Source organism: Carassius auratus, chromosome 16 (assembly GCF_003368295.1).
Source record: "Carassius auratus strain Wakin chromosome 16, ASM336829v1, whole genome shotgun sequence".
Classification (NCBI taxonomy): domain Eukaryota; kingdom Metazoa; phylum Chordata; class Actinopteri; order Cypriniformes; family Cyprinidae; genus Carassius; species Carassius auratus.
In genome coordinates, this window is record NC_039258.1 from 5,047,940 (window position 1) to 5,072,636 (window position 24,697).

General features: G+C 35.8%; 1 protein-coding gene across 5 annotated transcripts in view; it reads left to right on the forward strand.

Moving 5' to 3' along the window:
* oxr1a (oxidation resistance 1a) overlaps nucleotides 1–24,697 on the forward strand; it is a 123,517-nt gene that overhangs the window by 89,979 nt on the left and 8,841 nt on the right. For 4 of the 5 annotated variants that reach the window (XM_026283515.1, XM_026283514.1, XM_026283516.1 and 1 more), the window contains 7 exons: nucleotides 287–394; nucleotides 2,595–2,711; nucleotides 11,767–11,919; nucleotides 12,946–13,130; nucleotides 14,840–15,456; nucleotides 18,187–18,349; nucleotides 21,062–21,227. In XM_026283515.1, coding sequence (XP_026139300.1) covers nucleotides 287–394; nucleotides 2,595–2,711; nucleotides 11,767–11,919; nucleotides 12,946–13,130; nucleotides 14,840–15,456; nucleotides 18,187–18,349; nucleotides 21,062–21,227 — 1,509 coding nt within the window. Of the gene's footprint in view, nucleotides 1–286; nucleotides 395–2,594; nucleotides 2,712–11,766; nucleotides 11,920–12,945; nucleotides 13,131–14,839; nucleotides 15,457–18,186; nucleotides 18,350–21,061; nucleotides 21,228–21,546; nucleotides 23,425–24,697 lie in introns of those variants that run through there. The other variant, XM_026283518.1, reaches the window with a different exon arrangement.

Consider the following 24,697-nt stretch of genomic DNA (forward strand, 5'->3'; position numbering starts at 1 on the left):
CAGCTTTGCATCAACAGCAATAAAAAAACATTTTAAAATACAATCAAATATACATTTTATATAAATGTATATTATAAATTAATATAAACTCTATTTTGGATCAAAGAGAGACTTCATGAGAGACTTCTTTTTTTTTTTTATTAAAAAATGTTACCGACCCCAACGCTTTGAGCGGTAGTGCACAACATCCATATTGTGTACACCTAGAGGAACCTAAAGAAGTATCTTCCTTTTCTCCCTTCTCCTGGTTTTTTTTACATGTTTTTGTGCTTTTTTTTTTGTGCAGGTGGAGTCGCGGGACACACTGAACAACATCGCGCTGAAGTTTGACACAACTCCCAACGAACTTGTTCAGCTCAACAAACTCTTCTCCAGAAATGTGGTTCCCGGTCAGGTGTGTTTTTTCTCCATTGAATATCCTGTTTTACCAAACAAATATCATGTTTTGCTGTGAAATGCATTGCTTTACAGAAGTAATAAAGGTTAGTAATGCCATTTTATGTTGGTTATGGTGTTACAAAAATCACACACTCTAAACTGAATTCATGGCAGGCTTTATCTGCAGACTTTCATTACAAATCTTCTCTTCCTTACCATAAGATCTCCACCACACGTTATACAAAGATTCAGTCTCTCACTGTTTAATATAGTGCAGCTGCATATCAATTCTTGGCCAGTATGACATTTAACCAGATAGATGGAGTGATTAATGACTTCTCTGTTCCAGTCAGTGCATGAGCAGTTATGAACGCTCTCTTACTAAACCACTCCAGTATTGCGTCTCTTCACGAATACATGTTAAGCAAAGCTAAAGTCCGGATCGTTGATATTCACGTGGCGGCGAGCGCAGTAATGAGAGGGTAATAGATAGAGTCAGGCGCTGGAGATGGTCGACCGCCACCTGATACAGTACAGCTGGAGGGCTCTCAGCACAGATCACGTGACCAAACTCTGCGGCTCCTTCCATTAGCGTAATCCTCCCCAGCGCTTCGGCTCTCTCAATAGCTCCTCAACACTGACTCCACTGCCCTGCACACTAACACTAACACCTGTTCTGTGTTCAGAGATCTGAGGAGCACCGGGAGAGATCATGTTTGATGCATTGAACTTTGAGACGTTTGATTTCTGATTTATTCTCTGTGCCTTAACAGTTTGGCATGAGAGAAAACATTTCATCAAAAATGTGTGTATTTTAATGTTTTTGTGTTCAGGAGAGTATTAAAAAATTACCATGAGAAGTTGGTGACTATGATTTTACATATTTTATATATATATATATATATATATATTTGTGTGTGTCTGTATGAGCAGTATCACACAATTAGCCATGCAGTATGGCTGTATATTGGCACGGCTGTGATTTGGCCTTAGGCACAAGGCCACAGGCTGCTGACACCCTGGAGCTAACATGTCAGAAAACATCGAAGCAGATTTTCAAATAGACATCATCTTTATTAACAAACCACACATTTGAAGTCTAAACAAGTACATTGTCGCCTAAAAACACTTAAAACTACATTCAGTAACACTAAAACAATATTATTTGAGTTCATATATCAAATCCACCACTAATTCATACAATTATAGTGGATTTGGTATGTATGTGTGTGACCTGTGCTGGCAAAATGAGTAGTAATGCTCATGGGCTAATTTTGAGCTACAAAAAAGTGAAAAATGTTAAGAATAATTTGAGATTTTCACAAAAAATTAGTTCATTAAGTTGTCGTCTAGCGATCCCAGTGCTCCAAATAGTAATTAAACATCTAAAAGTGTCTTTATTTGTATGATTTCTGAGAGGAGTATGTGTCATCTGAAGCGCTCTCATAAAGATGACTCTAATCCTATACACAATCTATACACAGATTTACAGCAGGCTAAATATATTTAGGTATTCACGCAAACATAATCTGTTATATTTTAAGTGAACGTTTGGGGAAAAACACTGAATGTGTAACATGATGTATCTATCTGTATCTGTATTTTTATGCTCTACTGTGTTAGTGTTATCTTTATGCACCAAGGATCTGAAACTAACGCAATTTCAATTCTCTCTGTGTGTACATGTGGAAGAATTGACAATAAAGCAGACTTGACTTGATTTTATTAGATCTGCGCAGAAAATGTTTAACATATAAAATATTTCTGAAATTACAATATTATTAAATTATTTTATTAAGTTTGTATTTCTTATATTTAAAAATGTAATTTTGTGGAAAAAAAATCTATTATTAATCTCTCAATGGAACATTTTTACAAATTATTAATTTAAAATGACGAGTCAATTATCTTCTGTGTTAATTGGTATTATGACTATATTGTTTTATTTATCAATCAACAGTTGACAGCCCAAACAAAATATAATGGAAGTCTTAGGTAAATACTAGTAAACCTTACTTTTGTCTATGTGTGTGTGTGTGTTTTACTTTTACATTTGGGGACAAACTTGCTAAAAATGTTCGCTAAAAATGTCCTGAAATTATTCTGGCAAACCTCAATTACATAGCTAGATCAGTGTGTGTGTGTGTGTGTGTGTGTGTATGCATGCAGTATCTGGCTGGTGTTTGTGAAGCATTCCATTGCGGTTGTGTTTGCAGGTTCTTTATGTTCCTGATCCAGAGTACGTGTCCAGTGCGGGCAGCTCTCCCTCCTTCAGTCCCAGCAGCCCTCTGTCTCCCACCTCCTCAGAAGCTGACCTGGAAAAAGTGACCACAGTATGTGACATTTCCCTCTTCACACCACACAGCCTCATCATTTAACCTGTGCTCTGGAGGGACTCTCACACAATCACACACGCCCTGCGAATGCCATGAGTTCACACCGAGGGATCTCTGGCTATTTTTCAGAAGCTTATGTATCTTGTGCTTTCTTGCTTACAGGATTCATGTGAAAGAAACTTCATGGATCCGTGAAATCATGAGCTGACAGCTGATGCTGTCATTGTTAGTCAGGAAACACTGTGCTTTGTTTTCCATCAGCTGATAGGAAGAATGCCGGTCTTGCAGAAAAACTCTCCATTATGTTTTTAAGGTCTGTGTCTGTCAGAGGAATAGGAGCTGTAATTGTTTAATAAAATAACTTAAGGTCAACAAGTTTTTTGGTAAAACACCCAGCTGTATCCCAGTTAGTCTGCAGGAAAACTGTTTGAGAACTTGGTGAATGCATGGCAAATTACACGCTTCACTTTAAATACCCAGACAATTATATCACTGTTGATCTAATAGTAAACAAAGAAGAACAGGTGGATACATAAAATATTTATATGACACAAATGGATGTAATTCTGTAAATCTGCTTTTGAGCTGGTTTTGAGATCACCTGGCTCAAGGCTGTGGTTTTTCACTGTCAAACATTATATTTACACACCCTCTCTATTCAAATATCTGCCATGAGCTGTGTCGACTTGCCCTCATTCTTATGCACTTCATCTAAATCCCTAAGAAATTAGACCGTTCTGGTGTGGTGAATAGGACTGGGCCATAGAGATTTTAAAATATGTAATCAATATTTAAGAACGTGCTCTAAAATGTCTTGAAGGGTGTGTGTGTGTGTGTGTGTGTGTGTGTATAGTTACACACATATATGCAATGCATATATATTGTAATTCAATAAATATAATAAAAGTATTAAATATATTATTTGTGCTTATATTGATAAATATATATTATGAACTAAATATATTTAATTAATTACTACATGTAAATTATGTGTGTGTATAAAAATAAAAATTGTCTAATGAATCACTCTTTTCATTAGTTTAATGTTTAATGACAATAAGATAACTTAATATTCAAATTGCAATTACAATTGCTTAATTTAATGAAGATTGTTAGAAAAATATGGAATATTCTGTTTATTGCCCAGACTTGGTCACTTACTTTTTTCCTGTGGAGTAACTGTGCTCATGTTACACGCTCTCAGTAGGTTTGTTGTTGAATTTCTGTTTTGTAATAAAAGGCTTTACCTTCAGCATCTTATAAAGAAGAGGCCCGTTTACCTGGCTGCCGCCTGGTCTCCATAGTGACTGCTGCGACGGTGCCGGTTGCAAACCTGCCCACTTGTGCGCGCAGCCTAAGATGCTCCCGTCCCTTTTAGTTTCTTTCACACATATCTATTTAGACCATTCCTCTGGGAAAAGAAGGCTGTGATGTGTCTAGCAGTCTGATACAGGTGCTGTACTAGGAATCAAATGAGGATTCCTGACCTGCTACAAAATCCAGTCAGCTACCTACCTAGACAGCATTGTAGGCGTACATGTTCTGACATGACGGCACCTTGTTTTAGCCAAAATTTCACTCTTCTCTCTTCATAGAGAGCAATCCCAGAATGCATTTCAAGAAGCTCTGTAACAAAATGAATTCAAGAAGCCAAGAGATATTTTATACATGGGAGCCTTCAATTCATTCAATATTGAAAAGTCCTACATACATAAATAAAGAAACAAAGTTGCTTGTCAGATTTCCCTAACAAGCAACCATATTTTTTAAAAATGAGCTCAAAAAAAACACAACCCGGGATTTTTTCACGCAACTAAAAAAAAAAAAAAGCCCAAAGTCGCGTATAATAAATCTTCACTATCCGCGCTGAACCCTGAGATCATTCAGCAGTTTTAGTGAAAGTTAACGTGCCTATTGTTTTCGTTTTCGACTAACGTTTTCGTCATCACCCTGATGTAACGTGTCATTACGTGACCTTTACGGGTTGTGTGCGATGCGCGCACAGATTCCGGGAAATCACTGGCAGTGTGAATGAACCAAAATCTAACGGTCCTGGAACAATTGCCAGGACACATTACCTGATGTGTATTATCTGGAATCTCAGTGTGAAAGGGGTTTATGCTCATTTTCAGTACAGCACCCCTTGTGGCAATTCTGAGAATGCAATACCTACTTTCAAGTATTATAAATTTCTGTCTAGCATTTTGATGACAAAATGGAGCTTGTGTAGCTAGAAGCATTTGTGTTCATCTATTTCTAACATGTGCTGACCCTTAAAAAGGTGGTGTCTATGTAGACAGCTCTCAGAACAAGCAGCGGCGCTCATTGACCTCCTCAGCCAGAGAGCCTTCTCCATGCACACTACAGAGTCCTCCAAAAGACAAGGCAGGGTGAGCATCACCCAGGTGCACTTTGATTCAGTCGAGTAAAAAAAGCACTTTAGTAAAGCAAACAGCTCTTTTCCTAGACTGTAACAATCTTTTAATTATGGAGCTGTTATTGCGGTGCTACAGACTGGGCTTGTATTAATTATTAAAGTGGATGCCCTGGCATGTTTGTGCGTAATGAAGGGCAATAGTGAACGCTGACCACAGAGTGCATTTTATTTGCTTTCAGAAGTGCATGCTGCTGTAATGTGTTATAGTAGTTATATTAGCCAGTTAGGCTTCTTCCGTGGTACAGGGATATGTTGAGGAATGTGCAAGTGGTATAAAATACTATAGTAAACATTTGTGTGTTTGTTTAGTTTTATTTATTAAATTAATGCATTTAGCAGACGTTCTATCCAAAGTGACAAAGCTAACATTTTTTACCTAACATGTTCCCGGGGAATCGAACCCACAACCTTCTGCGCTGCTAACGCAATGCTCTACCACTGAGCCACAGGAACACTATTTATTTATTTGTTGTTTTTATTTTTAAAGTTATTTATTAAATTGTCTTAAGTAATTAATTTAAATGTTAGTTTTTTTCATGCCCTGCTATTTGAAGGGGATAGTTCAACAAAAAATAAAATGAAAATTCTGTCATGGTTTACTTACCCTCAAGTGGTTTCTTTCTTCAGTTGAGCACAAAAGAAAATATTTGGAAGAATGTTGGTAACCAAACGGTTGACAGTGACCACAGACTTCTTTTTCCCCATGCACCTCTGAACCTTGACAATAATGCAGACTTGACTTGAAATACTACAGAAGTCCGTAGCTTGGTTACCCACACTTGGCTATGTGTTCTTGAGCTGTATTAAGTGAGTGGTTCTTGTTCAGAATAAGCTGCAGAGTGGATCAGACTTTATGCCGATATTCAGAAGTCTGACTATACAAGCAGCATTGACTCTGTCTATGAAATCTGGTGACTTTGAATTGAGTCTCCTGAGGAGTTTTTGCCTTGTATCGTCCTGATCTCCCCCTCCCTTCCTGCTGTATGCTAAATTTAGTCTGCATCATGAGAAGACGAGAGGGAGTGAGAGACTGGCGGTGAAAAGAAGAGGAGGAAGGCCTGTGTGTGTGTGTGTGTTAGAGAGATAGCCAGTGTTAATTACCAGTGGCTGCTGGTGTTGGCTGACACCAGGAAAGGTGACTTTGTCCCAGTGTTACTCGTCATGAAACAGAGTTTATGTGTGATGTTAAATTTGCACTTTGCATGAGTTCATGGTTAGTTTCAGCTCATTGTGACATTATGTATACCATTCAAAAGGTTAGGCTTTTGAAAGAAATTTACATATTTATTCAGCAAGGATGGATTAAATTGATTTTAAAAAAGACATTTATAATGTCAAAAAAAAATTATATTTCATATAAAAGCTGTTCATTTGAATATTCTGTTCATCAAAGATAAAAATGTCCTGCTTTCCACAAAATATTAAGCAGCACAACTGTTTTCAACCTTGATAATTATAATAAATGTTTGTTGAGGAGCAAATCAGCATATTAGAATGACTTCTGAAATATATTCAAAAAGAAAATGTTATTTTAAATTGTAAAAATATTTGACAAAATTATTGCATTTTTTGATCAAGTGCAGTCTTGGTGAATATAAGCGACCTCTTTCTTAAAAAATAAAAAATCTTACTGACCTCAAAAATGGTAATATACCTCTACATTTCCCTATATGGCATTTCACTTTATCCATAGTATATATTTTGCTTTTAAAGATTTAATTAATGCAGTCATTAAACATTAAGTATTTTGCTTTCAATAACAACAAAACCACATATGGATCCATTTTGGGATCTTGCACGTTGCCATAGAAACAAATCATTTCTAAACCTAAGGATGTGAACGGCTCCAGGCAGAATGTAGACACCTATTTCAGTGACATCTGTCAGGTAGATTTTGGCTTTTCCCCTGCAGAACCCGTTTCTGGTCATCAGATGGAGCTGCAGGTTGTTGTTGTAATATTTCACAGCAAACAGCTGCATATAAGCAAATCCACAGATGACAGTTGATTCAAAGTGCTGTTGTTGATCTTCGAGTCAGCTGACAGCATCCGACTGCCGTGTTACTCGCTCTCATAATAATGGCTACATAGCAGTGAAGCATTTGAGGGCCCATCTACTGCTTCAGACTAATAGCACATGAGTCATGAACATGTGGTGTGTGTGAAGTTGAACAGTACTGTAAGGTGTGTGTGGAGTGTAGTCAGTCCGGCGGTGATCTAATGATCACATGGATGTCAACCACCCACATGTGCAGCCCTGCAGTCAGGGTTAGTGGCCTTTTTCCAGGCTTAGGTTTTACATCCGGCTACTGGTCTCCTCCAGGCTGGATTTCACTGGGGCCGTGTAAAATCAACCCAGCGTAGGTAAGCTCCAGATGGCTTCGAGGACATTAAGATAGACTTTACACTTTTTCTCCTCCTCCATGTCGAATAGAAACGTCACCCAGCCAGAGGAAAATCTGTTGATCTGTCTCTCCCACAGTGGCTTTTTTTTAAATCATGAGATGTTCTTGGAGAAGCAATGAATGCATGTTTTTCTTGACCCAAAGACTTCAGAAGCTGTTGTTCTTGTGCAGCAGACTTTATCATTGTGTGCTTGAGTCTGGCCTGTCGCAGTAATTAAGTGGCTTTGATTGCTGTGATGTGGTGCGGTAATGTTGTTTATGAATTGAGCACCTGTGCAAGAGGCAGTCTGTTAGTCATTATTGACTGCTACTGGGATAAACAAGTGCTTGAAATGCCCTTTATTTTAACAAAACTGGAAAACTTGAGGAACATTTTAGGTTGGTCTACAGAATTGAGCAGCATCCATTCTGGATTGCCACCTTCTTCACTTTTTTATTTATGTTTCTTGGTCTGAAAACTTTTTTTTTTTTTTCTTTTTTTTTTGTATAACTTTGAATTTTTTTATTTGTATATAATTTTTAAAAACATTGTTGTAAAAATCACTTCTTTTTTGTGAACATTGTTTACAATGTTTTTTATTTATATAAATTTTTTATTTAAAAAAATGACTTGTCAGGTTTTGTTTTAATATAATATTTAAATAATATAAATACAAATGACTAGCTTTTTTAATAACCTTTTAGTTTCTAAAAAAAAATCACTTATCTTTTTCATTTAACATTTTTGCTTAAAAAAGACGTGTCATTTGTATATATTTCTTGTACAAATATTATTTTTATTATGTTTTTCAATTTATAACATTTTTATTTTAAAGTCTTTTTATTTTAAAAAAAAAATCTTAATATAATCTAATAAAATATTTTTGTAAGTAAATATTATTCATTTTTATTTATAACATTTTTGTTTCATTTTATATTTTTTTTATTCATTTTATACTGTATCAGTTAAGTTTTTGTTCATAAAAAAATATTTGTTAATCTTTTTTTTTTATTTTGTAAAAATGGATTGTCATTATTTTTTTATTTTTCTTAGTGTTTATATATATTATGATTTGTCATGGCAGATAGCACATTTTTCCAAAGCAACTTCACATAAATTTGTGCCAAAAATGAATTTTCAAAACCTAAAAAGGTTTTTCAGAAATGCGTCTTCTGCTGTCATGCCCAATTGTACAGGGCTTTTTTAAACCTACTGGTCTATAAGTAGTTCAGAAAACATACTGACTAGATAGTTTTTAAATTATGTAGTTCACCACATCCCTAGAACAGATACCAATCTGTGATTTCTTCCCTAAATCGTAAATTAAGCTCTACAGCATGTGGGGAAGGCGTCATTTGTTCTTTTAAACTTTTACTAAGTTCCTAATTAATGTCTTCCCGGGACCACTGGATGTGTCTCTTGTATTCCGGTGGTTAATAACGGCTTTGATAATGAAGCTAGCTATAAACAGCAAGCCGCGTCACAGTTCTGGAAATACACAAAGCTATTTGCGTTTCCGTGCACGCTACACTGGTGGCATCCGTCCCCACGGCGCTGTTCGAGATGAACGCCTTCTTCCTGAGCTGCCAGAGGAGGACAGACTGTGTTTGGAAGAGGCGGGGAGTGTTAAATGTGAACGGGGTTTCATGAAGGCATGTTTTGACTCTCTGGTTGCTTATTCTGGGATCTGAAGGGTGGGCCGGTCTGTCACGGCACGCAGGATGTGCGATGTCAAGGCCGGAGGGCGGGAGTGGTTTGGATGCTAAATATTAATTGCAAATGTTGTTGAACATGGAAAAATGTTTGTCTTTATTTATACGCAGATTTTGTGTGTGATTTATAAGCTGTAAACTGTAGAACAATTTCTGAAGGACCATGTGACATTTTTTAATTACATTGAAAAATATGCAATATTTATATTTATAATATATAATATTTTTTTATTTTTTTATTAATGTCTTTTACTGTATTTTGCAGTATTGTGTTTAAGATACTTCAAAAATATATCTAATGCAAGACATCTGTAGCACAGATATACTGTACACTTCATACAGTTCTACAGTAATGGCATGGAGACATTCAGATTTTGATTGTCATCGTGTCAAATCTTTGAAAAGTGTTGATATATTATATTTCCTAAATATTCTAAACTTGAAATCTAACATTTTTCTGAAAATATTTCTACAAATGTGGATTGTTTGTGGTAATACTGCATTGTGGTGCATTTTAAGGGTTCAGTTCTCCCAAAAAGAAACATTCTCTTTATGATTTTTCCTTCATGTCATTCAAATCTATAACGGTTGCTGGATACGATTTTGTCAAGATATTATATACTTTTCATACAGTGAAACTTAATGGGGTCCAAAAACATTGTACCTCTCTGACTTTCATTGATGACAGAATGTTTCTTTTTGGATAAACTATCCTTTTAATAATTAATTGAAGCATGACTAAAGGATGTCTTTGAAAAATGTTGCTAATTATAGTGTTACATATCGGTATTGCACTCAAGTATCTTGATCATGTACCTTTGCCTTTAATTACTGTTATTCAGATAAATAGTGTGTAAGTGTCTAATTGTGTCTTAGTGTGTTTTAGGAGTAAGATTTTCACAAAAGCCTTATAATGTGTTGAGACAGATTCTCTGTTGTAAACACTGTCACTGCCAGATCTGAATAGAGAGAAAGAAAGAGCAGGAGACATGAAGAGTCAGTGGTCTCTTGTGTAGTCACTACCCCAGCACTGGTGCATCAGTGTCAGTATCTCCAGTCGGCTCTGAGAGATGTGTGTGTGTGTGTGTGGCGGAGAGAGGCAGACAGCTGTGGGCAGGAGGTTGTGTTTGCCTGAGACCCAGCACCCACTCTCTGCTCCCGCTGTCGGCTGTGAGTTTTCATGCCTCCTCCAACACACACACCACTACCCAGAGTCCTGTGCTGCTTCCTGTTTCAGAACCAGTCCAGGAAGAGATCAAAACGTTTCTTTTTTCAGTTTTTAGTTTCACTTTCGCTGACATACACTACTGGTCAAACGTTTTGACCTCTGTAAGATGTGTTTTTAAGTTCACCCATTTTAATTTTATTTAATCAGAAATACAGCAAAAAAACTGTTATATTGTGAAATATTACAATGTAAGATCATATCTATTTTAAAATCTAATTTATTCTTATGATGCAAAGCTGAATTGTCAGAATCATTACTCCAGTCTTCAGTGTCACGTGATCCTTCAGAAATCATTCTAATATGCTGATTTGCATGTCATGTTGTTATCAATGCTAAAACTTATCTTGCAATACTTTATATTTTTGCGGAAATCGTTTTTTTCATGGTTCTTTGATGAATAGCAAGTTAATTTATTTGAAATGGATCTCTCTTGTAATATTATAATGTATTATATACATTGTACCGGAGCCATTTCTTTTTCTATTTTCATATTTTGGACTGATTTAATAATTTGTTAAAAATTATATGTGACCCAGGACCACAAAACCAGTCATAAGTAGCATAAGACGATTTGTAGCAATAGCCAAAAATGCATTGTATAGGATAAAATTATCGATTTTTATGTTAAAAATCATTAGGATATTAAGTTAAGATCATGTTCTGTGAAGATATTTTGTAAATTCCCTACCATATATATTTTTGATTAGTAATATGCATTGCTAAGAATTTCATTTGGACACTTTTTGAATGGTAGTGTATATAATCTACAGGTCATCATAAATAAACATCAAATTACTGTAACATTACATTCATAGGAGGAAAAAATCTAACAAAAATGAGGTGAATAAAGCTGGATGATGACACTGTTGCTTTACCGCTGAATCACATCTTGCAACATTGACGCTGATCGATTAACTTCACACTATTATTGATCCGAGCTAACTTGAGCTAAATAATGACAGTATTGTCTTTCAGAGCCTCTTTACAGCAGAATCTGAACTGTCTGCATAGAGTTTCCACAATCTCTTCTGCTATTTCGGGTTCTGCGAGCTCTGTAAAGGTGCTTTGATACAGTCTGTACCATATAATCCACTACAGAAAAATTCAATATTGATAGATCGATTATGTTGTTAAGATGAGAGGAAGATGTCAAATTCTCTCCATCGAGTCAGAAACGTAATCATCATATAATAACCAAAGTCATTATTATTTACTGGAGGTGATGTGATGCAGGCGAGTGGCTGTTGTTTCTTTATTTCTCACTGTAATCTGTCCCGTCTCTGTCTCTCAGGACTCCAATGGTCCTCCTCGCTCCGATGCTCCTGCCCCTCCCGTCTTCTCTGCCCTGCGGCCGTCCCGTGTGGTTTCCTCCACCTCGGAGGAAGAAGAGGCGCTGACAGAGAAGTTCCTCAAAATCAACTGCAAGTACATCACAGATGGCAAGGTGAGTCAGCATTCGGCTTTATGCACAAAACTTAACTTATGAAGGAGTCCTCCGGTTAGTCATTAATAAGACCCCTGCTTTTCCTCTGTCCTCTGGGGAAACAAAAGACTGCAAAACAGTGAGGAGCTCCAAGTTTTGCTTTAAGTGTAGGAGTTGAGCTGCTGTCTCCAGCACTGATCTGTTCTCCTTAGTGAATACTCTATGCCTGGCGAGTGTAATGATGTTAGTGCGAAGATGATTTTCTCTCACACCGTCAAAACATGCCTGCTGCCCTTATGTTTTACCCCAGCATTTATAGAGTTAATTCACTGAGCAGCTACAGCATGAACACTGTGGTCTGATTTACAAACATGTGACTTTTATGAGCCAGTTATTGTAATTGACCATTCCAAAAAATAAAAACAATTCAGTTTTTCTTACCTTTCTGGGTTACTTTTGTGTTACTTCTGCTGTTTTCAAACTTAAAATAAAGACTTGACGTTCCTCTTTTACCACTGTCATCTTTTGTGCAAAGGAATAAGTCTTCTGAAAGTCCTCTCCCTGTGCTGTGTTGTCAGTATTAACGTCTGAATGATTCAGTGGGCTTCGTAGCACTTTCAGTTGTCAGGAAATTACTCCTCTTTAAATGTTTTGATTAATGTGTTGATCAAAACCTGCACCAGAAATATATATTAAACACTGTTGCAGCAAATCAGCATTTTAGAAAGAGTAATGATGAGAGTAATGATGCTGAAAATTCAGCTTTGCTTTCTATTTAAAAAAAAATGTAAACATTTACTGTATTTTTGCTCAAATAAATAGCTTGATAAGCATAAGAGATGTCTTTAAAAAAAACATTAAATCTTTTAGCAACCAAACTTTGGAACGGTTGTTAATAAAGAAAAAAAAGTTTTTTATGAAATATAAAATATTACATTTGATTGTTTATATAGTATACTTGTGTATATATAAATAATTATTTAGATGTAATTCATGATGTGTAATCATGTGGCTGATCATCTGACGTAGTTGTGTCCTGTGTCACAGGGTGTTGTTAGCGGGGTGTTGCTGGTGACGCCCAACAACATCATGTTTGACCCTCACCGGACGGACCCTCTGGTTCTGGAGAGGGGCTGTGAGGAGTACGGCATCATGTGTCCACTGGATGAGGTTCAGTCCGCAGCCGTTTACAGAGAGATCACTGACAGCAAGATCCGTGACTCCATTCCACCGTAAGACCTCTCACTTCATACCGTCTATTACTTGCCCAGTATTCAAATTATCATATGGATGCATTTAATAAAATACAGAATCAAATAATTAATCGAAATTCAATATCATTTTGAAATGAATCAAACTGAATCATTTTGAATTTGCGAACATTTTTCCCGAATCAAATCAAAGATTCACATGCTAAAGTGAGTTCATGTCCTGGCTCTCCTGCAGGTGGCACATAGGCCATAAAAACAAAAATATAAAAATGTCTTGAGCAACCAGACTAATGGTTTTGATTATGAAAGTTGCAGCTGTGTTACGTTATTAATTGGATTCATCTTCAGATCTCTTATCTAGATTGACGATCTCTCAAATGTGACAAATCAGTATTTTGTCTGCGGTGAGCATGAGGAACCACTCTTCTGTATGATTATTTCAGATTCCACCATTCAGCTTTATTATAGAGGAAATGGATTTTTACTTTAAGGTTAATGAAGCATGAATTCAGCCGCCTACATCTGAATTACTCACCCATTCGATTTGTAATAAGAAGTTAATGATTTTAACAGCGTTTCCACCCCCAGATATTTATATCCTCTGTTGGTTTATGAATGATGATGTGTTTTATTCAGCTCAGACGGGGATCACTGCAGGGTCTCAGTTGTGGATGTGAAGCATAGATGCCTTTGATTCTGCAGATGTACAGACAGAGGGACCTACTTTTCATTTACGCACTTTTATGTTTGCTTGTACTTTTATTAATTGCTCCAAACGGTTTTGATTATGTACTTCTATCCACTTCCCACGTACCATCCAGACAGACACACGTCATTGTGCCCTTGTGTTTCAGAAGTCTCAGGCTGTGGCTTTACTGCAGTACAGAAGCCACATCTGATTCTCACATGATAAGTAATGATAAGAAGGCTGTGCATTTTGACACAGAAGCATCACAGTGGTGGGAAGCAAAAAGTTGATTTTCATGCACACCATGTTATGGTTGTCACATTACCTCATATTTTATGGTACAATACCAGCGAAGTCTCACAACACCACACAACATCATGTTATTTGAAAGTGGGCTAATATTATGTTGTTGTATGAAGTCTTCAAAGATTTTACAGTGTCTTTATTTTTATATTTTAATTAAAATATTGAAGTTTCTAAAAAAAAAAAAAAGGAGATTAAGAAACGATAATTATTAGCATTGTTATCATTATTATTATTACAAAATTCAATGATATTATAACTATTGAGTCATGTTCAGCCCATAATTATATATTAGTTAAAAAATAATAATAATGTACTATTGTTATACTTTTTGTTCCTTTTATGGAGCATTGCAATGTGGTCTGATTAAACCCTTATCATTTTCAGAGAAAACTCAATGAAGCTTCTAAATATGAATAATAATAATAAGAAGAATATTTTATTATGACTATTTTCTTACATTATTATTATTATTATTAATATTGACACTTAACAATAATATCTAAAAACATAACTATTTTAATTTAGTTTCCATTTTGATTATATATGTATATATGTATTTTTTTTCATGTAAATGCAGACAAAACTAAGTTTTGTGCAGTGCATATAACGTTATCTCTGAATAATTATTTATGCTATTACCATTGAAGAATACTGTGAGATAGCAGTAAAGACCTTTACGTGTGCAATAATCATTTTCTAGACGGTGCATCTCTCATTCTCTCTGTTTGTGCCACAGGGATTTTGAAGCCGTGTTCTCTGGAAGCTCTCATCAGACGGATCAGCGTCTGCGGGAGGGTTATGACAGCGCCAGCACTGCCCCCCGCAGCACTGAGGGCTCCATCTCAGAGGACGTCTTCACCGAGTCAGAGCTCTCGCCCATCCGGGAGGAGCGGCAGTCAACAGAGGAGCTACAGCAGGAGGACAGGTCATCAGGAGCCTCGTCCCAATCTGTGCAGACCCTCCTCCAGGAACCTCAGACAGCTGAGGGCAGCCATACAGAGGAGACAGAACCAGCCAGCGAAACTGCCCAGCCCAAACAACCCAGCCAGAAACAGCCAAGCACACCCACCAGCAGGGACGACCAGCAACCACCCCACTGCCAGACCGAAGGAGTCGCCCCCTCCTCAGGTCCTCAGAGCTCTGCCCCTGGAGCAGGGGAGGCCATGGGTCAGGAAAGCAGCCCCGATGGGGCTAAACCGACCCGAGATTCAGAGACAGACGTAGAGGAGCTGAGGAAGATGTGGAAGAGTCACACTATGCAACAAGCCAAGGAGCAGCGAGAGAGCGTCCAGCAGGCCCAGAGAGAGAACGACCAACAGACTCAGAGCAGCCAGAGACTGAGCTCTGCTGAGGGTACGACCACATCTTCTTCAATACTTCTGCCATTCATGACCGGTCTGTGATTAACAACTTTTAAAGCGGTCATAGGTTTTTATATATTCCTGTGTTATGCTTAAGTAATTATTCATTTAATGATTTGCTATATATTATATGAATGGTTATACTTTATTCTATAATAAATGTGTAGAAAGTGTGTGTGTGTGTGTGTGTGTGTGTGTGTGTGTGTGTGTGTGTGTGTGTGTGTGTGTGTGTGTCTGTGTGTGTGTGTGTGTGTGTGTGTGTGTGTGTGTGTGTGTGTGTGTGTGTGTGTGTGTGTGTAATATATATATATATAGAGTGTGTGTATATTAAGTATAATAATATTATTAAATGTAAATGAATATTATAATTATAATAAATAAATTAAATATTTTATATATATATATATATATATATATATATATATATATATATATATATATATATATATATATATGATTTAATTTATATTATTTTAATTATTGATTTATTATCAATCAATTTATTTTTATGCAATTCTATATGAGATAAAATGAGGAAAATAAGGATAAAATAAAACTTATAATCCTATTCCTCTCTAGTATGTAAATATAAAAGTTTTTGATTGTAATCATTTTAATTTATACAATTAAATATTATATATATATATATATAAATGTCAACACTTTTGCACGTTATGAAGTTCTTTCTCTTGGGCTATTGTGCACATTTAGTGTCATTGTAACCAGCACTGATGACATTACAATATGGCATTCTTACATTTTACTGTCAAAATTAGCTTCTGTCCTAGTGTTAATCTGGGGTGGGGCATGCTGGGAAGTGCTGATAACCTTGTGTTATGTGGCTTTGTTGATGGCAAGACTAGAGAGTGCTGGGAAATGAAAAGTGGCTCACCTGTTATCACCCGAGGGAACGCAGAGACACTTTACCATGGTTTTTACATGCTGCTTTGATCTGTCGAGGCCAGACTGCGCCTGTAGCCCTCTCTCACCGAGAGATAAGCTAAAGCCCATCAAACTAACATTAAAGCACACGCACACTAACATTACATCAGAAACATTCTTTCCTTAAAAGTATGGCTGAAAATATATTAACTACAAATAATGTGATAAATCCTAAGTTGTATGTATTTTATCAGTTGCCCAAGGCTGTTTATATAATGCCTGAAGTGTTGACTTTATATTGATACTGATGTAGCAGAGGTGCAGCCTCAGCAAGAAGCATGCCCTTATGTTAGTTTTCTGTCTTGATTTAAAAAAAAAAACCTAAACCAAATACACTACTGAAAATACACTTTCTTGCTGAATACAAGTATTATTAACTCACAGTTACTGAACTTTTGAGTGTGATAGTGTGCAATAAAATGTTATTAAACCAAGATATGCTGACAGCAAAATGCTTAAAGGATTTTTGTTTAAATCTGGGAAAACATTATATTGTTTTCTCACAGGACTCTATGAGCAGTATGTCCACTAGGCTCCATAGTCTTTTATGGAATGCAGATAATGAAATGTTCATTTTTAGACTCTCACTTGTATATTTTTATCATCATTCCTCCATGCTTTTTAGCTGTAGGCATGCTGAGATCTCTGTTTGCCCAAAGGTGCTTTCCATCCCAGCGTATGAGTCATCAACTGATTATTGAGTTATTCAACACTAACGGATGAGCCGGCTTTCAGAATGAGCCCAGGAGCGAGTTAAAGATGTGATGATATGAAGTTTACTGGATCTTGCCTCATAAAAGTGTTTAAAACATATGGCTTGTTTCTAAACATCTGCTGCTTGCTGACATCAGATGATGTCTACAATGCCTGTTTGTAGTTCAGTCAAGATGCGATCATGTGGAAGAAGCAGTATAGATGCAGTATATTGTTAATGTGGGAAAATGGGGATGGAAATCTGCTTATATATATAGATTATATAATATTTTTTATAATATTGATTTTGGAAATATATTTAAAAAACTATATTATTTGTATAATCTTAAATTTGGAATATATATATATATATATATATATAGAGAGAGAGAGAGAGAGAGAGAGAGAGAGAGAGAGAGAGAATACATATATTTATTTATTGCAAACTTAATAAAATTATGAAACGACCCCTCTAAAATTTACTTTTTAAACTATATGAAGTTCTTTTGCTTATTCAATACAGTAATATTTATATAATAAAGTTCAACTCCTGTCCAGGCACATATTCTTTTTGGATCATTGAACTGTTCTGACATATCACAGGGGGTTATTACTACAGCTCAGGACCCACTTCAGAAGTCATCTGAATTACACACCAAATTAGCCCATTGAAAGTGAATGCCCTCCCACTGTGTTCTGCAGTGTAAGTAGATTAATGTTGCATTGGCTGTGTAAAGGGCTTTGGCTCCTACAGCACTGGTGTAAGGTGTTTCTTTCTACATCTCCCACTGTGTTGACCTTCTAATCAGTTATTAACAAAAGATGCATTGGTTTCAGCTTCGGATGTGTGCTCCCGGCAGGGTTTAATTCATTTCAAGCCATGTGTTTTTGTTCCAGTGATTATTGCATGTCTTTTCTTTAGATAATGTGCTTCATATGCAGGCCTTGACATTATTGATGCATTATATTGCATCACATTTTATAGGCAGCCATTCAAACTTGGTCATGTATTAGACAGTTTTACAAGACAAATTTCAACTGCAGATTCTTCTCTGGATCATGGTGGCTTATATTTTTTGTGTTTCAGGTCTCATGGTGTCCAAGGAGAGGCAGAAGTCTCACAAGTTTCTGTGTCTGCGGGTTGGCAAGGCCATGAAGAAGACATTTGTGTCTAACGCCAGCGCTTCCATGCAGCAGTATGCACAGCGTGATCGCAAGCATGAGTACTGGTTTGCTGTTCCCCAGGAGAGGTGAGGCGGACATGTTGGTGTCCATTATTTGTATAAAATCTAGTCTATTTTTCACTTGATTCTGGAAAAGCCACACACTCAGATTGAATTTACATGTTGGTCGAATGACATCCATCCATGTTTTTTTGGTGTGGTTTGTTCCATGTAAATGCCTTATTATTTTATTTTAATTTGCTTTTTTTCCTTTATGCTAAATATGTCATTTTATTATTTATTATATTATTTGTTCATTTTATTTTTACAAAATGTATGATTTATTCTTCCCTTTGTTGTTGTCATCATCTTCTTGTTATTATTATCATTATTATTTTTATTTGGGGTTGAAATGTGACCTCATGTTTTTTCAGATTCACACAAAACACATTTCTTTATGACATTACACAGCATAATTCAATTTCTAATTATCATTTTCAATGAGAAATTATGTACATGGTAACCTGGTTAGTGTTAGTGATAGTGTTAGTGTTAGTATTAGTGTAAGTATTAGTATTGGTGTTAGTATTAGTGTTAGTGTTAGTGTTAGTATTAGTCTTAATGTTAGTGTTAGTTGTAGTATTAGTGTTAGTATTAGTGTTAGTGTTAGTCTTAATGTTAGTGTTAGTATTAGTGTTAGTTGTAGTATTCGTGTTAGTATTAGTGTTAATGTTAGTGTTAGTATTAGTGTTAATGTTAGGGTTAGTTCTAGTATTAGTGTTAGTGTTAGTATTACTCTTAATGTTAGTGTTATTTTAGTATTAGTGTTAGTATTAGTGTTAAGGTTAGTGTTAGTATTAGTGTTAGAATTAGTGTTAATGTTAGTATTAGTGTTTTACTGTTAGTATTAGTGTTAGTGTTAGTATTAGTCTTAGTGTTAGTTGTAGTTTTAGTGTTAATGTTAGTGTTAGTATTAGTGTTAATGTTAGTATTAGTGTTAGTGTTAGTATTAGTGTTAATGTTAGTATTAGTGTTAGTGTTAGTATTAGTGTTAGTATTAGTGTTAGTGTTAGTGTTAGTGTTAGTATTAGTGTTAGTATTAGTGTTAATGTTAGTATTAGTGTTAGTGTTAATGTTAGTATTAGTGTTAGTGTTAGTATTAGTGTTAGTATTAGTGTTAATGTTAGTATTAGTGTTAGTGTTAGTATTAGTGTTAGTATTAGTATTAGTGTTAGTGTTAGTGTTAGTATTAGTGTTAGTATTAGTGTTAGTATTAGTGTTAGTGTAAGTGTTAGTGTAAGTGTTAATGTTAGTATTAGTGTTAGTGTCAGTATTAGTATTAGTGTTAGTATGGGCTGAAGTGTTACCTATTCATATTTTTATCAGATCCACTCAAAACATGTTTCTCTATGAAATGACACAGCATGATTCAGTTGAAGTCAGTTTAGTTTTAAATGAGAAATGATTTCAATTTAACATGGTCTCATTATGCAATCAGCTTTCTAGTGCTGAAACAGTGCTGTCTTTGTTTCATTTCATCTACCCTCTGATTCAACAAAAGCATTCAGTGTTCTTCATCCCACTGGAACTTATTCTGTCTGTTATCACTGTATGAGATGAGTCACAGATATTTTTTAGGAAACACTCGCTGGGCTAAATCAGAATGAGCGAGTCAGAATAGATTAGCTTTGACACAGTCTACAAGTCAGGAAAAGAGCTCCAGACATGCTGTGTGATGTACTGCTGGAGAGCTGCAGAGCTCTGTGGTCAGACTGCTGTCTGCTGTTGTCACTGAGACGAGGCCGAGCCCGACTATGTGACCTAGTTGGGTGGCAACCCGGATGATCAGTGTAAAGTATCATGACAACAGTGCGTGAGCAGGGCCCGAGAGACGAGGTTTTGAAGCTCACGCTGCCTGATGCAAGTCACACTGAGTTTTCCACAGCTTTGCCTGTTTAAAAAAAAAAAAAAGAAAGAAGCTACATACACTACTGTTCAAACTGTTGGGTTCAGCAAGGAAACATTATATCAGTCAAAAAGAGACAGTAAAGACATTTAGCATGTTAGAAAATATTTTCAAATCAATCGGGGAAAAAATCACAGTTTCTACAAAAATATTAAGCTTTAATGTTCAATTATAATATTATAACTATTGAAATGTTGCTTGAGCAGAAAAGCAGCATATTAAAATGATTTATGAAGGATCATGTGACTCTGAAGACTGGAGTAATGATGCTGAAAATACAGCTTTGAATCACAGAAATAATTTCGATTTTTAAAAGTATTTAAAAAGAACACTTAAAGTTGTAATAATAGTATACTGTTTTACTATATTTTTATCAAATGAATTCAACCTTAGTGAGCATAAATAGACTTCTTTCAAAACATAAAAAATGTACCAACCTAAAACTTTTGAATGGTTGTGTAATTTATTATATATATATATATATATATATATATATATATATATATATATATATATATATATATATATATATATATATATATATATATATATATATATATATATATATAGTTACTATTAGAATGGAGCACATTTGATCAGACATGTTTGTCAATTAAATATTCTTTATATTTGGACTATTCTTTACACTGCCTATAAGAATGTAACCTATTTAAGCATGTCTAAATACATTCCACAGAATTCATTGTTTTTCACTAAAATCAGAGCAGAAAATATGGAACAATTTAGCAGATTCTGCTGTATCTGGCTCATAAGCAATTAAAAGATGGCATGTAATATTATTTGTAACAATGTGTTTGTCATTTTTTCTCTAGGTCAGACCACCTGTACGTTTTCTTCATCCAGTGGAGCCCAGATGTTTTTGGGGAAGGGGTAGGAAGCATCAGCCGTGATCCTGGCTTCATCGTGGTGAAGAAAATCGAGGAGTCGGAGGCAAACGAGGAGCAGCAAACTGTAGAAAATTCAGCTAAGGAGTGGGAGGTACTGTACGGCCCGTCCAGCTCACATGTTTGAATTGAAATCATATCTGTGATTTACGCTTGTGTCTGTATTCTGTGTTGATATGCAATGTATTTGATTAAGATATTTTCTCTTTATTATATTTGCACCTGTCTGTTTGCTTTTATTGTCTGTTTCTTTGTTCCAGGTTTCTGGAAGTGTCTTTGTGTTCCCCACACTTCATACACCCTCATGCACCAGTCATACATTGTTGTCAGAGCTCCTGAATTCTTTCTTGCTAAATGTTTCTCAGACTGGGTTGTTTTGGTGAAACCAAGATGCATTGTGCACTGCGAGCTTGCAGCTAGTGTTTTGCATGAGTGTTCAATTGTTTTATTATTTTGTTTAATTTTTTTCAAGAAAGAGGCACATGTATGCAGTTTTATGCATGCATGGATCCCTCAGTCGTGTCTAAAAAGGCATGGTTTAGCCAGACTATGTCATGCCTGGATGAGATACAGGCAAATCATGCCAACGGGTGCAAGTGTTGTTACCTGATGTATTATGCGTGGTGTGTCTTTTATAAAGCTCCGTTTGAATGTTTTACTGATTGGATAATACCGTCTGATATTTCCCTGCATGCTTTTGTGCTCTGGTTGCTGCATTGAAACCAATCTGTGGCACTGAGAAACCGATACTATGACTGCGGCGGCATTTAAATTTGACTTTAAATTAATGATGTAGGGAACAAAATAGACTGATTTGTTATTAGGGAACTGGAGGACCTTTGCAAAGCCACATGATCTTTTGATATGAATAAGTAAAATTAACTTTCTCTGATCATGGCCGCAGAGGTGGCATGAGTCATGAACTCAATTGGATATTGTGACCCCCAGGATACGCAGGGGATCAACTGTAACACTAAACAATCTGATGACAATTGTTAAGCACAAGCTCAGTCAAGCTACCTCCTAAGAGCAATTAGGTGTAGTTTCTATAGTAATTTTACTTTGTAAAATGGATTTTTAGGTATAAAAGTTGCATTTTGAATGTCCTATATTTTTCTCTGAGTCTGAAATTGTGATGCCTGTGAATATAAACATTGTTTGACTGTTAAACGTTAACCGGTTTGGGACATTAACATATGTAATGAACATTGTTTATTTAAAATATCTACTTGAAGGCTTCTTTAACAGAGATGCACAAAGAGGCAGACCAATCTGGGATAACATGGATTATCAGGTGCTGATGCCATTAAAGCAAAAAAGAGAGGCATACTTTTAAGCTTTTTTCACTTTTCACTATATATTTGTTGCATGAAATTAAGTATTGTCACTAATGTTCTCACCATTTTATTTACTTTAAACAGTATGCCTGACGCCAAAAATAATTTGTCATTCAAAAGTTAACATTTTGAATAAGGCATTAAATTTTTTACTTTGAGGTGTGCTCTTATTTGATTTACATGGATTAGTCAAATTTTTTAAGTGTTAAAATTGCCTGTGGCAATTATAATACTCAGATTTTTTTTCTCAGTGCAAATATTTTATCTGCGTTATTATTGTTGGCGCATAAGTCTATTTGTTATACTTAAAATATGCCAGGTAGATTTAAAGTAGTTTGTGAGTTACTGAAGAAAATGTGAAAAGTTTTACAGTTTCTCCTGTTTAAGTCTTTTTAAACTACTAAAACATGTACTAAATGAATTTTCTAACTGTTTGTAAGTAATAATATGATAATCAGACATCTGTACTGGTACTATTATTGCCTCAAGTTACTTTGTTGTTTCTCAAAATATAGTAAACAGACTACTAATGTGGGAATCATGCCTAAAATGCTGTCTAGGTTGGCAGCTCACTAGGTTATTTAGTGTTCATGGTTAGTGACATTTGAAACATGAGTGTTTCAGTTTAGTGGTTCTGCTTTCAAAAACAGTTTATTATACTCATTCGCAAGCATTATTGATCAAAATGTAGAGGTTCCTTTAAAAGCGTTGAAAGCCTTCTGTACAGGAGGCGTGACGCATTTTGACAGAGCCAATCAGAGACCGACTTCTTCCATTTGGTCGGATGTCATTGGCCCACATAAGTGTCCGTCATTGTCTTGCCGTCGGATTTACGTCTGAATATGGCATGTTTTCGGTCGGTGGAAGTAGGGCTGAATGTGACACACAGACAGTGAGATAATGTTCTCCAAGCGGGTGAAGGAAGGAAAACCTCTGACTCCTAAGTACACTTATGTATGTAAACGCAAGTGTTGAGTGAATGCGTTCGCTAAAGCGTAATGTGTGAGCGGGCTGTTGATATATTAGCGTATAATGTCTGGCTGTGTTGATTGACAAGGGCTGTCTAAGGGTTTGTGTTGCTACTTTTGAAGTAAAACAGTAAAAGTGAAATACAGTCTGCTGATGCTGTGACTCTGGAGCTTGTGTGTGAATCAGCGGATGTCTCACCTAAGACGAGATGCATTTTTTATGAGTGCTCTAGTTTACCTTCCTTCTTGTAACGTTACATTATTGAGGGCTGTAAAGTGGCAACTTAAAGGCTAAAACTTTTATTTACCGTCTTGGAGTAGTAAGTTATAGCCTCTGGCTTGGTCATTTACCTTTTACTATCAATCAATACTGGAAGTCAGTGTGTTGCAAGAATTTAAAAGTTATACATTTATTTAAAACAAATTTTTTAAACATAATTTACTCCGTCATTACATTCAAAATTCCAAACCCAACAAATTTAAACATGAAAGAGAACATAAAGTGAACGTAGTTGTTGTTTCGCTCAAATTAACGACTTGTGGTCCTTGTAAGAAAGAAATGCAGAATTGATATGTACTGAGCATGGGTGAATTATGACAAAACTTACATTTTTTGGTGAACTTTTGTTTGTGTGCTCAAAGGTCGTGTTAAATGTGTTGTCAAACATAGGTGTGGCAACCAACAAGCTGTTTACATATATGTGATAGATAAGGGTTTATATTTACATGAGAATAAATGCAATAAAAATGTCAAGGTCAGCAGATGGCGTTTTTCTTGCTTAATGGTTGAGCTATAACTTTGATTGTAAGATGGTCTACATGACAGGTTGGTTAAATAAACAGGCAGTTTAGGGCTTTCTGATCTTTCTGATTTGGAAGATGAGGGTTAGTAAGTAATGAACAGAATATTTAGTTCTGGAGGTGGACATTGAGTGTTTGTAATTTCTATGTGGCTCTGTATGGCTTATGTTAGCTGTTATGAATATGGTTCGCATATTTGTCTGCAGAGCTTCATGCAAAACAATTCACACACTCATGCAAAAGACGCTTGCTGTGTTGTCTGCTCACATTTGTACAGCAGTTTCACATTTACAATGACGTGATCTAGGCTTTCAATCTTATACCCATCTCTTACATATCTCATAGCAGTTAACATATTGTATTAAAAGAGTCCCAAACTGCACATTCTTGTCCATATTTTGGCCTCATCTTTGTCGTCCTGCTCAGCGGTGTGGTTGTGTCCCCCTGTCTTTGGAGCA